This window comes from Phoca vitulina, unplaced genomic scaffold (genome assembly GCF_004348235.1).
Source record: "Phoca vitulina isolate PV1807 unplaced genomic scaffold, GSC_HSeal_1.0 scaffold23, whole genome shotgun sequence".
In the NCBI taxonomy this organism is placed as follows: Eukaryota; Metazoa; Chordata; class Mammalia; order Carnivora; family Phocidae; genus Phoca; species Phoca vitulina.
Window position 1 is genome coordinate 27,604,524 of NW_022589726.1, and position 14,542 is coordinate 27,619,065.

A 14,542-nucleotide genomic window follows, 5' to 3' on the forward strand; every position below is an offset into this window, starting at 1 on the left:
CACAGCAGGTGGGTGGGGAAAGGATAAACTGCGGTAATTCTGAAACAAATGATGTTTGCACAGTTGGATAGACATGTGCAAAATTAGGCAATTGTTCCCTACTTCAGACTATTCATAAAATTTAATTCCTGGCAGATTAATATAAATTTTAAAAACAAAGTATTGTATCTTAGTGGTAATTTTAACCTTAATGAAGAATGAAATATCACCACCGTTTCTGATATAGTAAATAATGCTTCTTGCAAGAGTCACTTTATATGTGACTTCTTCATTTAATACCATTAACAAAGTGGTGTAATAATATGTAACTTTATGAATCGTCTGGGGGAGGTTTCTTAAAAACAGTTCAATTGTTTTAAATAACCTCGTTTATAGAATCTTTGGCCCTTTAGCCTGAACAAAGGGTCAGTTACCAGGGTATTGAGTTTAAGTTTTATCCTCCCAGTAGAAGGATCAGGGAGGAAATGACCCATGTGTTTTCTAGACGATAAGTATTTGGGGTTAAGAGCTTTTCAGCTCCCCTGCTGAAGGCTGACCATTACCAGTACTCACATAAGTGAGAAATGTCCCTTGTAAGAGAAGTGAACCTGTTTTCAGGCCTTAGGAGCCCGGTCAGACCAGAAAAGCATCAGTTTCAGACAGCTATCTTAATACTTTATCTCCAGGCTCTTAGCAAAACAGACTTGTTAATAGGAAGGGATAGATCCACAATAAAAGCGGGAGCATGATTTTTTTTATCCTATTAATATAAAATAATTACTCTTGTTTAATGTTAAAACATTGAGATGTATGAATTTGGCATTCAGGTATGTTTTATATAGTCAGTTGCTTGTATTTAATGTTATTCCTCAGTATGATTTTGTTTTCTGATCTGGTCAGTTGAGGGATGACCCATGAGCAAGAACAAGATTTTCCTCAGAAAATAGTTCTGTTTCACCTTAACACATGTACATGTGAATACACAAAATTACAAAGTCCTATGTTAAGGAATATAACTACAGTTGATTTTAACTTTCAAATTTAAGAAAAATGATTAATCACTCATTCCCGCTATTGCAAATCTCAGTAATGTATACATACAACTGTTAATGTTAAATAATGTAATTTCTAACCCTTATACATTTTACGGAAAGGATCTCTGTAAGCAAGAACTGAATTAAAGTCAGATTTTATGTTTTTAGTTTAGAATGTTTGTACTTTATAATACCTTAATGTGTTACTAGTTTTGTTTTATGTTGTCTTCCATTCTTCTGTTCTTTTAGCTGTCAGTTCCAAAATGATTATTTTATGCCATAATTACAGGTGAGATCTGAATTTAATATTACAAATAGGTTATTTTATTTAATAACAGTGTAGTCACACATAAATAATTCTGTTCTTTATATGCTAGTGAATTTTTATTAGTTCACTATTAAGATGCAAGGGTTTTGAAAGGGTCCTTAGGCCCGGTGTTGTGCACTGCTGCTCTCTATTAGAAGTAGGGTCTGACATAGCCTAAGCCAATAACTTGCGTTTAGGGAATCTTTCCTTCCAAAATCCATACTGATGTTTAATTAGTATGTTTTAGACCACCTCAGAAACTTTTACCTCTCACTGATTACTTGGTGGATGGAACTGAATGTTTATAGGTGAAAAAAGTTATGTGAAGGAAACTTTTTCCTATTTAGTATGGTTGAAGATTGGGTATAATACTGAAATATTTATGGGTGAATTTATGTCTGGGTTTGCTTCAGAATGATCTGTTGGTTAGTGAAAGGGATGTGGAGAGGGATTTAGATGAAGAAAGAATACCTTTGAATGGATGTTTATAACAGGAGATGGGCACATGGGGATTTATTCTATTCTCTCTACTTCATATGTTTTTGAGATTTTTTTTAAATAAAAAAGCTAAAAAATAATTGAATGGAAGACCTTCAATCGGTGATGCTCCTTTTGTCATTTGGGGGGTTCCTTGAGAGAATTAAGCCCTAATGCATCTAGTCTGAGTAATGAATTAACTTTTCTCCTGTGTAGAATGGTGCTACTTATGTGCTATTCTTGGGAGAATTGAGACAGTAGTAATTTTTTTTTTGGTTCCTAGTGAGGAACGTTGGCTGAGAAAGGCTGGTTGAGGATACAGAAATATATAATTGACTCAACATTGTACTATTGTGTAATTTGATATTTCTTTGCTTTTTAAGTAGAAATTTTGAACTTCAGTTTTTGAACATGGTCAAAATACCGTGTTGTTAACATGTTACCCTGTACTAAAACTGTTGGAAAATGTGGTTTTCTTTTCTATTAGGTATAGTCTGAATGTGCAGCCCATTCAGAGAATGCACCTCGCTGTGGTTGCCTGTGGTGAAAGACTGGAAGAAACTGTAACCATGTTGAAGTCAGCTATCATTTTCAGCATCAGACCTCTTCAGTTCCATATTTTTGCTGAAGATCAACTACATGATAGTTTTAAAGGCATAGTAAGTATTTGAGACTTTGTTAAGACTGCAGAGGTGAATATTTAATGGTATACTATCACAGAATGTTGTTTTATTCCTTCATTGAACAAAACTGTTTACTCAGTAACTAACTGCCCTCCTAGAGTTGGGCTGCCACTTCCATTTAAGAGTCCAGATCTAGGGTGTAAGAGGAGGGTTTGTTTTCGAAAAGAAGTAAGTTGCTTAAAGTCCTTTGCCAAGCATGGAGGTTTTATTTCACTGGCTATAGGTCTGGGATGATTTGACCGGAAAATCCTATAACTTAATTTTATTCCCATCCTTGGCTTGGGAGTGCCTCAACAAAGTGTGCACAGAGATTTTAATTCTGTTTTCAGGGGTGGGAGCTCTTAATTGACAATATGGAAGGAAGTGGCTTTTTGTTTTGATAAGAAAGTTCTTTATTTTGGTTTTGTATTAGTTACAATCAGTTTGGCTATATTGGCAGAAAACCCAAACTAACAGTGGCTTAAACAAGATAGAAGTTTATTTCTCTCTCACATAAGAGTAGGCAGTCTATGGTATATGGTAGCTCCATGTCTTCAGGGACTCTGGCTTCTGTCTTTTTAACATAAGCCATTTTAACATAAGACTTCTCCTTCATGGTCCAAGATGCTACTCACTCTTCAGCCCTCACACCCATATTTTAACCAACACAAGGGAGAAAGGAGTGAGGAAGGCAATCCCTTCCTACCCTCTATGGATATTTTCCAGAAGTTGCATATGATATTCTTGCCAATATCTCATTGGCCTGAACTTAGTCATGTAACCTTACTGTTACAGCTGTTTGTGAGGGTTAAAAATACATTCTTTAATCAGGACTGCCATGTAACCTCCCTAACAGTAAAAAAATTATTACTATGCAAGAAGAGTAGAACAGATAGATATGAGGGAAGAACATATAAGAAAAAAGAAAATTCACCTGAAATCTCACTACCTTGTGTTCTGAGACAGTGGTAAAGATGATAATAGTGATTACCCCCCTCCCCACTATCTCTCTTTATCTATGTACACTAAGTTAACTTTTCAAACTGATTTGGTTTTTATGCTTGGCCTAACTATGTAGAAAAATATGTATTTGGTGTTTTCTCAAGTTAAAATAGTTCAAAATACTGAGTGAAAAATACTACTTGTGACCTCAAGTCTTTTAGTTTTCAAACAAAATCTTTGATTCCAAGAGGTATAAAGCTTTACTTACTGTTCTAAAATATTTCTAGTGTCTGTATTTTTTTTTTTAAAGATTTTATTTTTAAGCAATCTCTACACCCAACATGGGCCTCATACTTAAACCCTGAGATCAAGAGTCACATGCTCTACTGACCAAGCCAGCCAAGCACCTCTGGTGTCTGTATTTTTGATATGTGCTTTTGTAATCTTGATCTCTTTGTCTGGATTGTTTTCTAAAATATTAACTGAGGAATTACTCTTGTCTTAACAGTTCAGGGAATAGCAACAGATTGCTATGGAATGTGGAAACCTTTGGAAGTGTAATAAAAAAATCAAATTATTGTTTCCTCTTATATGCAGCTTTAGTGTTTTGTTCAAATCTGACTGATTGCTTGTGTAATCTGTACTGTATTTTTTAAAAAATTTATTTATTTAATTATTTGAGTGGGGGGTGGGGCAGAGAGAGAATCCTTAAGCAGACTCCCCACTGAGTGCGGAGGCTGTTGAGGGGCTCAGTCCCCCAACCCATGAGATCACGACCCGAGCTGAAACCAAGAGTCAGATGCCCAAGTGACTGAGCCACCCAGGCGCCCCAATATATACTGTATTTTTAAACTTGGTTTTTAACTATTACAATTCTGAGAATGTTTGGTTTTGCTTTTGATGAAAGTATCAAATACTAGTAGAACATGCTTTTACTGCAAAAAAGATGACTAAATATTAGAATTAAGGAAAAAGTGACTAAGCTTTCCTTTTGAAGTTGATACTGAAAGTATCTTTAAGTGATTTATAACTCGTGCAGGGAAAATAAAATGCTAGTGTTTTAAACTAATTAACAGAGACATCAAAGCAGAATGTTGGAGTTAAAGCTATTCCCTTAAACTATGTTGGAAGGCATTAATATTTTTAAAAATTACTTGGGGCGCCTGGGTGGCTCAGTTGGTTAAGCAACTGCCTTCTGCTCAGGTCATGATCCTGGAGTCCCGGGATCGAGTCCCACATCGGGCTCCCTGCTCAGCTGGGGGTCTGCTTCTCCCTCTGACCCTCTTCCCTCTCGTGCTCTCTGTCTCTCCTTCTCTCTCTCTCAAATAAATAAATAAAATCTTTAAAAAAAAATAAAATAAAAAATAAAAATTACTTGAACACAGTGATAATTAAAAAAGAGCATCTTCAGCCTATTACATAAGCTACTTAGTTTTTCTCCCCCATGTATGGTTTTTAATAAATTGTTTATTTTATTATTTTTTAATTTTGACATTTTAAATTTATTTTTAATTTTTAACTTTTAATTAATTAATTAATTTAGTGATTGTGAACTAGTGGGGAGGGGCAAAGGGAGAGTGAGAGAGAATCTAAAGCAGACTGTACATTCAGCACGGAGCCCAACATGGGGCTCAGTCTCATGACCCTGAGATCATGACCTGAGCCAAAATTAAGAGTTGGATGCTTAACTGACTGAGCCATCCAGGTGCCCCATCCCTCTATATATTGTGAATGCTCTGTAGGAAACTTGTCTTAAACTGACTTTGAAAGAATTTAGTGTCTTGAAATGCATGAAAAGTAAACCTGTTCATTATAGATTTTCAGATCTTTTTGCTTTTTGTAATGAATTTTTCAAAAATTGGCATTGATATATGTTTATCAGTATTTTATTATCAGGAATATCCATGCATATTAAAAATACATAGATAGACAAATATTTTCTAACCAGTTTCGTATTGGTCTGACTTTGAGTGTAGACATTTTCTGTTATACATACTTTGGTAATAAAATTAGTGCTTAATTTTTTTGAGTCTAATTTGTTTAGGGATTTATAGGATTTATACATCAGGTAAAGATGAGGTAGATGAACAATGTGCAGGGCTTTCAGCTTTCTAATTTTGTGTTGGTTAACTTTCATTGTGCCTCTGATCTTTATGGTGGAGTCTTTCTAGAATATTATTATGATTGTAAGATTTTGAATGAAAACAAATGGTGGGAAAGAAGAATCTGACTTTCTCTTAACTATGTACAGCATAACATATAGTATGTTTAATTTTTAGCTTTTAAAATAATCTATTGGTTTATGATTTTACAGAGAAAATTAAAAATGAAATAATCTAAACTAAGGTTTTTTTTATATATTTTTTTAGCTTGATAGCTGGTCATTTCTGCAGACATTTAATTATTCATTATACCCAATAACTTTTCCAAGTGAGAATGCAGCGGAGTGGAAAAAGCTTTTTAAACCTTGTGCTTCCCAGAGATTATTCTTGCCAGTAAGTTTTTTCTCTAGTGTTTTTTTTTTTTTTTCTAATTTTGCTTTTATACACGAGTTAATGAAGAGTTACATGTAAATGAGTTAAATAAACATACACATGTAGATTTTCCCTTTGAACATTAGGAAAAATCTTCTGATAGAACAAATAAAAGCTACAAAAGAAAATACCTGTTTAAAATGAAAAATGTAAGTAATTTCTGTGGAAATACTATTTCTTACATTTTAATTTATTCAGGTGCTGTAAACTGTTTTATTTCTAAGAAGGAATAGAGGTCATTAGATCTTACTGGAGCCAGGTCTGTTGCCAGCAGAAATGCAGTGGCAGTATCACCTTCTCGTTGCTCACTGCATTTATACTTTGCGAAGTGAAGTAGATTGTATCATTAAATAGCCATTTCTGTCTTATACCAAGCCATGTTACGCTTTCCAGATTATATTTTAACACAGCCACAAATTTAAAGCATGTGAACTCAAAGGGAAATGGGAACCATTTGTTCAGTGGAGCTGTTCTTTGGTGGTGGTCTCTGGTGATAAACCCTGATCATTTTTTTTTTTTTTTAGTATTTTATTTATTTGACAGAGAGCACAGGCAGGGGAAGCTGCAAGGCAGAGGGAGAGGGAGAAGCAGACTCCCTGCTGAACAGGGAGCCTGATGCGGGGCTTGATCCCAGTACCCTGGGATCATGACTTGAACCGAAGGCAGATGCTTAACCGACTGAGCCACCCAGGCATCCCAGATCATTTTTTTTTTTAATCTGAAAATATTCAGAAGCAAGGTTACCTCTTTATTTTGAGTTGATTTCATCCACATCTGTAGTAGTATAAATACTGAATTTAAGAAGCTCACAAGTTTGTGGAAAGTGTATGAATTATGGGGGAAGAAACTTTAGTTACTTGTTATTCTTAAATGGAGCAAAGCAATTCTTAGCATATTAAGATATAATTTACTGAATCCAGGTCATCAGTAAATTTAAAGTTATAATTTTGATCACTGAGTCTGCCTAACCAGTAACTTTGTTGCCATGTGTAAAAAATTTGGATCCTAGGATCTTTCTCAGTCTCTGCTTCCATTGTAAGAGGCACACAAATAAGGGGTTAAGATAGGGGGAAAAAAAAAAAGCCCGAGAAGTTTTAGATATTTCATGTAGACTTTACAAGTTTAGAACAAAATTTTTACGTTGAATCATTGTTGTATCCCATTTAATAAATTGAGTGCTTATTTTTTGCCAAGAATCTGTACTGAAGTTCTGGTATATAGGAATGAATAGAACAGATGCGTTTCTTATTTTTATAGAGCTTATTGTCTGATGTGGGAGGCAGGGATTAAACAAATACAATATGACGTTCGATAAACAAATATATTACTGAAAAAACAATACATGATGATAGAAGCCTAAGGTTACAAGCATTTCCCTTTCATTTTGTTCTGCATTATTAACAAGTTTAATTGTTGGCGTTGTGATATGAAATTTTCCAGATCATTTAGTGATGCAATCTGGTTAAATTCCTAAATGGAATTTGAAATACTAAAATAAAATACTTGAAACCTGTCAAATTGTCCGCATATTTCACTGTTAGTTCTGCATCTTTTTAACCAGATTTAAGTAAATTGATGCTTTATTTTTCTAAGTGGTACTTTTTTTATTACTGAGTTTCTCTTCTTTGAAATAGATTCCCTACTCAGGCTCTGCAGTCAAACCACTTTTTTCCCCCCAGCTTGATATTAAATCAGCTGGTGGGGGAAATGGGGTGATTGCAGCCTTGTAGCTGCTCATTAAGGTGATGGCTTAACCTTACCAGAAGGAGGAGGCAACAGTTTTGAAAAGGAGCAGAACAAGGACCAAACTCTTCTCTTTATATTCTTAACTAAAAAGATTTAGGTTAATCTAATAATTGAGTTCTAATACACTGATACATGCAGTAAATTTAAATTTGCAGGAATTGGTTTCTAAATTTTGTGAGTAAGACAGATATAAAAAGTTTTCCTTGAAAAATCCCTGTAGAAGACACATTCAGCATCTCTCAGAAAGTAATAATATAGCCAGTCCTTCTTTAAAGACACCTCTTGTCTTCACCCTTGCTAAGTATATGCACATTTACTTTCATTTGTTGGGAGACAGTAAGCACGAAAATAAAACAGCATGGATTCCAGAGCTAGGTGGTCTGGGGTCCAGTTTTGGCTCTATCATTTACTAGTTGAGACCAAAATGGTACAGTGGTGCCAGCCATTAGTGTTACAGGCCAAGGGAACAAATTCAGAAGATCTTTATTTTATTGGTTTATTTCTGTATTTATTTTAGGAAATTAAGATTCAGGATATAAATTCAGCTAAGTTAATGTTATTTTCCATTACTAAAAACATTATGTCCCTAATCTTTGACAATATTGCTTTTATTTTATTTTATTTATTTTTCCAGTTGTTAGTATTTATTTTTTTGTTCTGATTTGTTTTTATAGCTTTTGTTCTCTGAAAGTTAATATGAAGATTAGCATAGTATCTCCATATATACTATTGTAAAAAAATGACAGTTTAGGAAAGGTTACTTTAAAAAATTAACATAATTAACTTGTCTCATAGGTATTTCTTTTACAACAAAAGCCTTTTTTATGTTTTATATTAAATAAATAGAATTATAATTAATGTTTCAAATATCTCTTCTCATAGTTAATCCTGAAAGAAGTTGACTCACTATTGTACGTCGACACTGATATCCTTTTTTTACGGCCCGTTGATGATATTTGGTCTTTACTAAAGAAATTTAATTCCACACAAATTGCTGCAATGGCGCCAGAACATGAAGAGCCACGAATAGGGTGGTATAATCGCTTTGCCAGGCATCCATATTATGGAAAAACTGGAGTAAACTCTGGAGTTATGTTGATGAACATGACTAGAATGAGAAGGAAATATTTCAAGGTAAGTCACTGATACAGTTAGTTGGTTAACAGTTCTCTATTTTCCTCCCACAAATTGTTTGGTTTCCAATATAGTTTTGTTTTATTAAGAACTAGATTAAACTACTCAGAATTTTCCTACTTATTTAGAATAATTGAAGAAAAGTGTGTCCTTTGTATTCTGTTTATTGGACCATTGTGGTAGATCAATCCAGATGTCCTTAAAATGAAGTAAAATAACAATGCATTAAGTAGTGAACGTCATCTTTCTAGATTGTTATTCTAGCTAATAGTTGTCATTTTGTAGTTGTGCAACTGTAGAACATCTTGGGGGTGACACAGAGATGTGAAGAGCTTAAGACTCTGGACCCTGTTGGCCAGGTTTAAAACTCTAGGACCTTGAGTGAATTTTGAACATCTCTGGGCTTTAGTTTTCTCAAATGTGAGATGAGGATGGTAGGTAACATTACTTACATCATAGGACTTTTATAAAGATTGAATTAGGGGTGCCTGGGTGGCTCAGTCGTTAGGCATCTGCCCTTGGCTCGGGTCGTGGTCCCGGGGTCCTGGGATCGAGCCCCATATCGGGCTCCCTGCTCGGTGGGAGGCCTGCTTCTCCTTCTCCCACTCTCCCTGCTTGTGTTCCGTCTCTCGCTGTCTCTCTCTGTCAAATAAATAAATAAAACCTTTAAGAAAAAAAAAAGATTGAATTAGAACAGTGGCTAACACATTATAAATGTGAGCTGTTTGGGGCTATTGGAAGTTAACATTAAAAAAAAAAATTCTTGGGGTGCCTGGGTGGCTCAATTGGTTAAGCATCTGCCTTCAGCTCAGGTCATGATCTCAGGGTCTTGGGATCGAGCCCTGTGTTGGGGTCCCTGCTCAGGGGGAACCTGCTTCTCCCTTTCCCTCTGCCCCTCCCTCCCACTGTGTGCCTTCTCCCTCTCTCCCTCTCTCAGATAAATAAATAAAAGCTTTAAAAAAAAGTTCTTGCATGTTTCTTATCTCTCAAATTGTGGGGTCAGTGGAAGAATCAGGCTATTTAGATTCTCTGTGCATTCTGAATAGAGGAGTATGTTGTATGGTTTACCAATTTTATGTTGATGAGTTTTATGTCATTGTAGTTTGTGGGCACTGGAGTCAAACTGTCTTTATGTTTAACCTTGCCACCTATGCATTTATTTAACCACTTGCTGGTTAACTTTAAATGTCAATTCTCTCAACTGAAAAATAGATAATAAATGGACTTATGTAGGTTGTCAGTTTAAAGGAGATCCTTTTAAAATACTTAGTACATCTCTTCAACAAATGGTGCTGGGAAAACTGGACCACTTTCTTACAGTATACACAAAAATAAACTCAAAATAGATTAAAGATCTAAATGGGAGACCTGAAACCATAAAAATCCTAGAAGAGAGCACAGGCAGTAATTTCTAACATCAGCTGTAGCAACATTTTTTTAGGCAAGGAAGACAAAAGCAAATATAAAATAAACTATTGGGACTACATCAAAGTAAAAACCTTCAGCACAGCAAAGGAAACCATCAACAAAACTAAAAGACAATCTACTGAATGGGAGAAGGTATTTGCAAATGACATACATAATAAAGGGTTAATATCCAAAATATATAAAGAGCTTATACAACTCAACACCCAAAAAACAAATAATTCAAATAAAAAATGGGCAGAAGACATCTGCAGATACTATTCCAAAGAAGACATCCAGATGGCCAACACACACATGAAAAGATGCTCAACATCACTCATTCTAAGGGAAATACAAATCAAAACTACAAAGATACCACTTCATGCCTGCCAGAATGGCTAAAATCAAAAACACAAGAAACAAGTGTTGGTGAGGATGTGGAAAAAAAGGAACCTTTATCCAGTGTTGGTGGGAATACAAACTGGTGCAGCCGCTATGGAAAACAGTATGAGGTTCCTCAAAAAAATTAAAAATAGAATTACAGTGTGATACAGTAACTCTACTATTGGGTATTTTCCCAAAGAATACAAAAACACTAATTGAAAAAGATATATGAACCCTTATGTTTATTGCAGCGTTATTTACAATAGCCGTAAAATTATGGAAGCAAGCAACCCAAGTGTCCATTGATAAATGAATGGATAAAGAAGATGTGTGTGTATGTGTGTGTGTGTATATATATATATACTTTATATATGTGTGTATATGTATGTGTATATACATACATATACATACACACAGACACATACACATACACACAATGGAATGTAACTCAACCATAAAAAGGAATGAAATATTGCCATTTGCAATAACATGGGTGATCTAGAGAGTATAATGCTAAGTGAAATAATTCAGAGAAAGACAAGTACCATGTGATTTCACTCTATATGGAATTTAAGAAACAAAACAAATGAACAAAGAAAAAAGACAAACCAAGAGACAGACTCTTGACTATAGAGAACAAACTGATGATTACCAGAGGGGTGGTGGGAGGGGAGATAATGTGGAATAGGTGATGGGGATTAAAGAGCACACTTATGATGAGCACTGAGTAATGTATGGAATTGTTGAATCACTATATTGAATGCTTGAAACTAACATAACATTGTATGATAATTATACTGGAATTAAAAATAAAAATAAAAATAAAATGCTTAGTGCAGAGCATGGCACATAGTAAGCACTTAAATGTTAGCTCAATACAGTGACTTCTGAAATACCCATATAGACGTGCTGTTTATCCCTTTGCATCTGGTTGGGGCTATATTAAACATTAAGGAATATTATGTCTTTTATGATATGAGAAAATATGTATATGTGTATGTATGCATATATATTTGTCAGATGTTTTTCTTATGGCTTCTGGTAGACCAGACTTCACACCATTATTTATTACTCCTTTTTGTGTGTCTTATTTAAATTTTGGCCTCATTTAGAGTTGTTTCCTTGATTCATCTTTGGTGTGTGCAGCAGAACTGCTTGCAGCCATGCCCATGCCTCGACATTTCAATCTTAGGACTGTTTGTACCCATCGTTCTTTTTTCTGTAGATCTAGTAAACTTAGTTTTTTTGTTGTTGTTTTTAGCCTTCTCATTTTCTGAACCTTTTTGAAATCTTGATTTCATTTCAGTTTTGTCTCCCACAGTTGAATGCTTTAACAACGCTAGTGTAACCTGTGCTCTTGCTTAACAGTGAACATTTCTTCAGCTACCTAATTTGTTAATATAGCTTAAGTTTTAAAATTTCACGTACCATAAAGTTGTACTAAATAAAACAGGCATAATACCATGAGTTCCTCCTATTCTGATTGTTAGCTTATGCACAGTAATGTTATACCAGAAGATGGTGCTATAAGATTACCTGCTAAGGAATAATACGACTTCTCAGTAACTCTTCATTTGAAATTCATAGAATTATGAGAAGCTTACTATTGCAAAGAACCTTAGAGATAATTTAGTAAACACCATTATTTTTTAAACATTTCAAAATTACAACTCTCCAGTTCAAATCTATGATTGTCTTTTACTTATTTAAATGTCACTCCTAAATACTTTCAACGTCCCCCTCCCCTTTTTTTTTGTCATGGCATGTTCTAAAATCAACTAGAACTGTAGATATAGGAGTTGAAATCATTTCTAAACTTTCAAACTTTGTTTTCTTTCTTTTTTCTTTTTTTTAAAGATTTTATTTATTTGACAGAGATAGCGAGAGCAGGAACACAAGCAGGGGGAGTGGGAGAGGGAGAAGCAGGCTTCCTGCCGAGCAGGGAGCCCGATGTGGGGCTCGATGTGGGGCTCGATCCTAGGATCCTGGGATCATGACCTGAGCTGAAGGCAGACGCTTAACGACTGAGCCACCCAGGCGCCCCTCAAACTTTGTTTTCATCTGTGTATAATAGACTAATGAAGAAGACTATGAGACACATGATTATACATTAATTACATTAATACATTAATTCAGTAGGTGCAGTTTACTTCAGCCTACCGTCCCTGTGTTGCCCAGTGGGAACAACACAGATTTGCTTTGTTTTCAAATATTACTGTATTTATGATTGCTAATATGTTTCTATAAAATTTATTTTTGTTTCCTTTTTTCATATGTTTGTTTTTCCTGGTTGTTTTCCAGACTGTATCTGTAGCAAACATTGCATTGTTTTTTCCTACTAATTCTACAGTTTCTGGGTCTAGTGATTACTTATACTAACTTTCTAAACTGTTTACTTATACTGATTACTTATACTAACTTTCTAAACTGTTCCCTACACATCTGCGAATGTTGCTCCATGGTACTTATTGCATGAAAAGCTGTAAGACTACCCATTTAAGATAATGGCCATATTTTAAATTCTTAATTTGCTTTGCTGTCACCCAGTCCCTACCATTCATTACTGTTCATTTCCAAACTAATGTATTATATGCATTAAAAATTAAAATAGTAAAAATTCTGCTTTTTTGTTTCTCATTATGCTTGGTAGATAATGATAAAGTGGTTAAGCTATTGCTTTGTATTTTGTGTTATGATTATATTTGCAGTATTGAATCCCTATTAGGATATTTCTTAGCCTTTTTCTATTAGGGAAAACCAAAGAATATAAATAAGGCATCTTTAAAAAAATTTGTTTTTTGTTTTTACTTACTTTTTAAGTATTCTCAATGTGGGGCTCAAACCCACAACCCTGAGATCAAGAGTCACATGCTCTACTGACTAAGCCAGCCAGGTGCCCCCAAATAAGGCATCTTGAGAATCTTTTTCTTGTATATTTGCTGTACTGTGTTCACATCCTGCCATATATTAATTTGTAAAGTAATCTTTGGTTTCTCCACCTACTGAGGGCAGGATGTGTGTTTTGTACAACTTTGTATTGGGAATATTTAGAATGGGGTATGAGGGGCGCCTGGGTGGCTCAGTTGTTAAGCGTTTGCCTTCGGCTCAGATCATGATCCCAGGATCCTGGGATCGAGCCCTGCATCTGACTCTCTGCTCAATGGGAGGCCTGCTTCTCCTTCTCCCACTCCCTTCTGATTGTGTTCCCTCTCTTGCTGTCTCTCTCTCTGTCAAATAAATAAAATCTTAAAAAAAAATAGAATGGGGTATGACATAAAGTAGCAACTTAATAGGTTCCTGACAGAGGATAGATGAAAGTTTTAGAAACTGGGCCATTAGTGAGTTATTAAAAAATATTGGAAAGAGAACATTTCCACATCCATGAAGTAGACATGATGGTTATTTTTACATATTTGTAAAAGGTATGTGATGGAGAACTTTCATTCTATTATATATATATATACATATATATATATATATATATATAGCTTATGAGAACAGAGTATCTGAACATCTTACTAACAAGGGTAGAACTCTTCAGAGATTAGTGCAGTAACTGATCTTTGGGAATTGATGAGTTCCCAGTTTCTAGCACTGTTGGAACATGCTGTGAATAGCCAGCTATCAGTTTTATATTTATATATAAGATAGACTCATAATGGTAAGTATTTTCAAAAGCATACATTATTCTGAAATGAGATTAATTGATCTTAATATGTGCACATTTTGGTGGTAGGTTGGCTAAAATTAGTAAATTAGAACTACATTTTTCTTTTTAAAAATTACAAAATGAGGGGCACCTGGCTGACTCAGAGGAGCATGTGACTCTTGGTATTGGAGTTGTGAGTTCAAGCTCCACATTGGGTATAGAGATTACTTAAATAAATGAATAAACTTAAAAAAAATTTATAAATTGCAAAATGAAATCAGGCTTATAAA

General features: G+C 34.7%; 1 protein-coding gene across 2 annotated transcripts in view; it reads left to right on the top strand.

Annotated features, from left to right (window-relative positions):
• GXYLT1 (glucoside xylosyltransferase 1) overlaps window positions 1-14,542 on the top strand; it is a 44,686-nt gene that overhangs the window by 16,420 nt on the left and 13,724 nt on the right. For both annotated transcript variants that reach the window (XM_032420665.1, XM_032420666.1), the window contains 3 exons: window positions 2,285-2,456; window positions 5,771-5,896; window positions 8,564-8,815. In XM_032420665.1, the coding sequence (XP_032276556.1) occupies window positions 2,285-2,456; window positions 5,771-5,896; window positions 8,564-8,815 (550 nt within the window). The remainder of the gene's footprint in view (window positions 1-2,284; window positions 2,457-5,770; window positions 5,897-8,563; window positions 8,816-14,542) is intronic.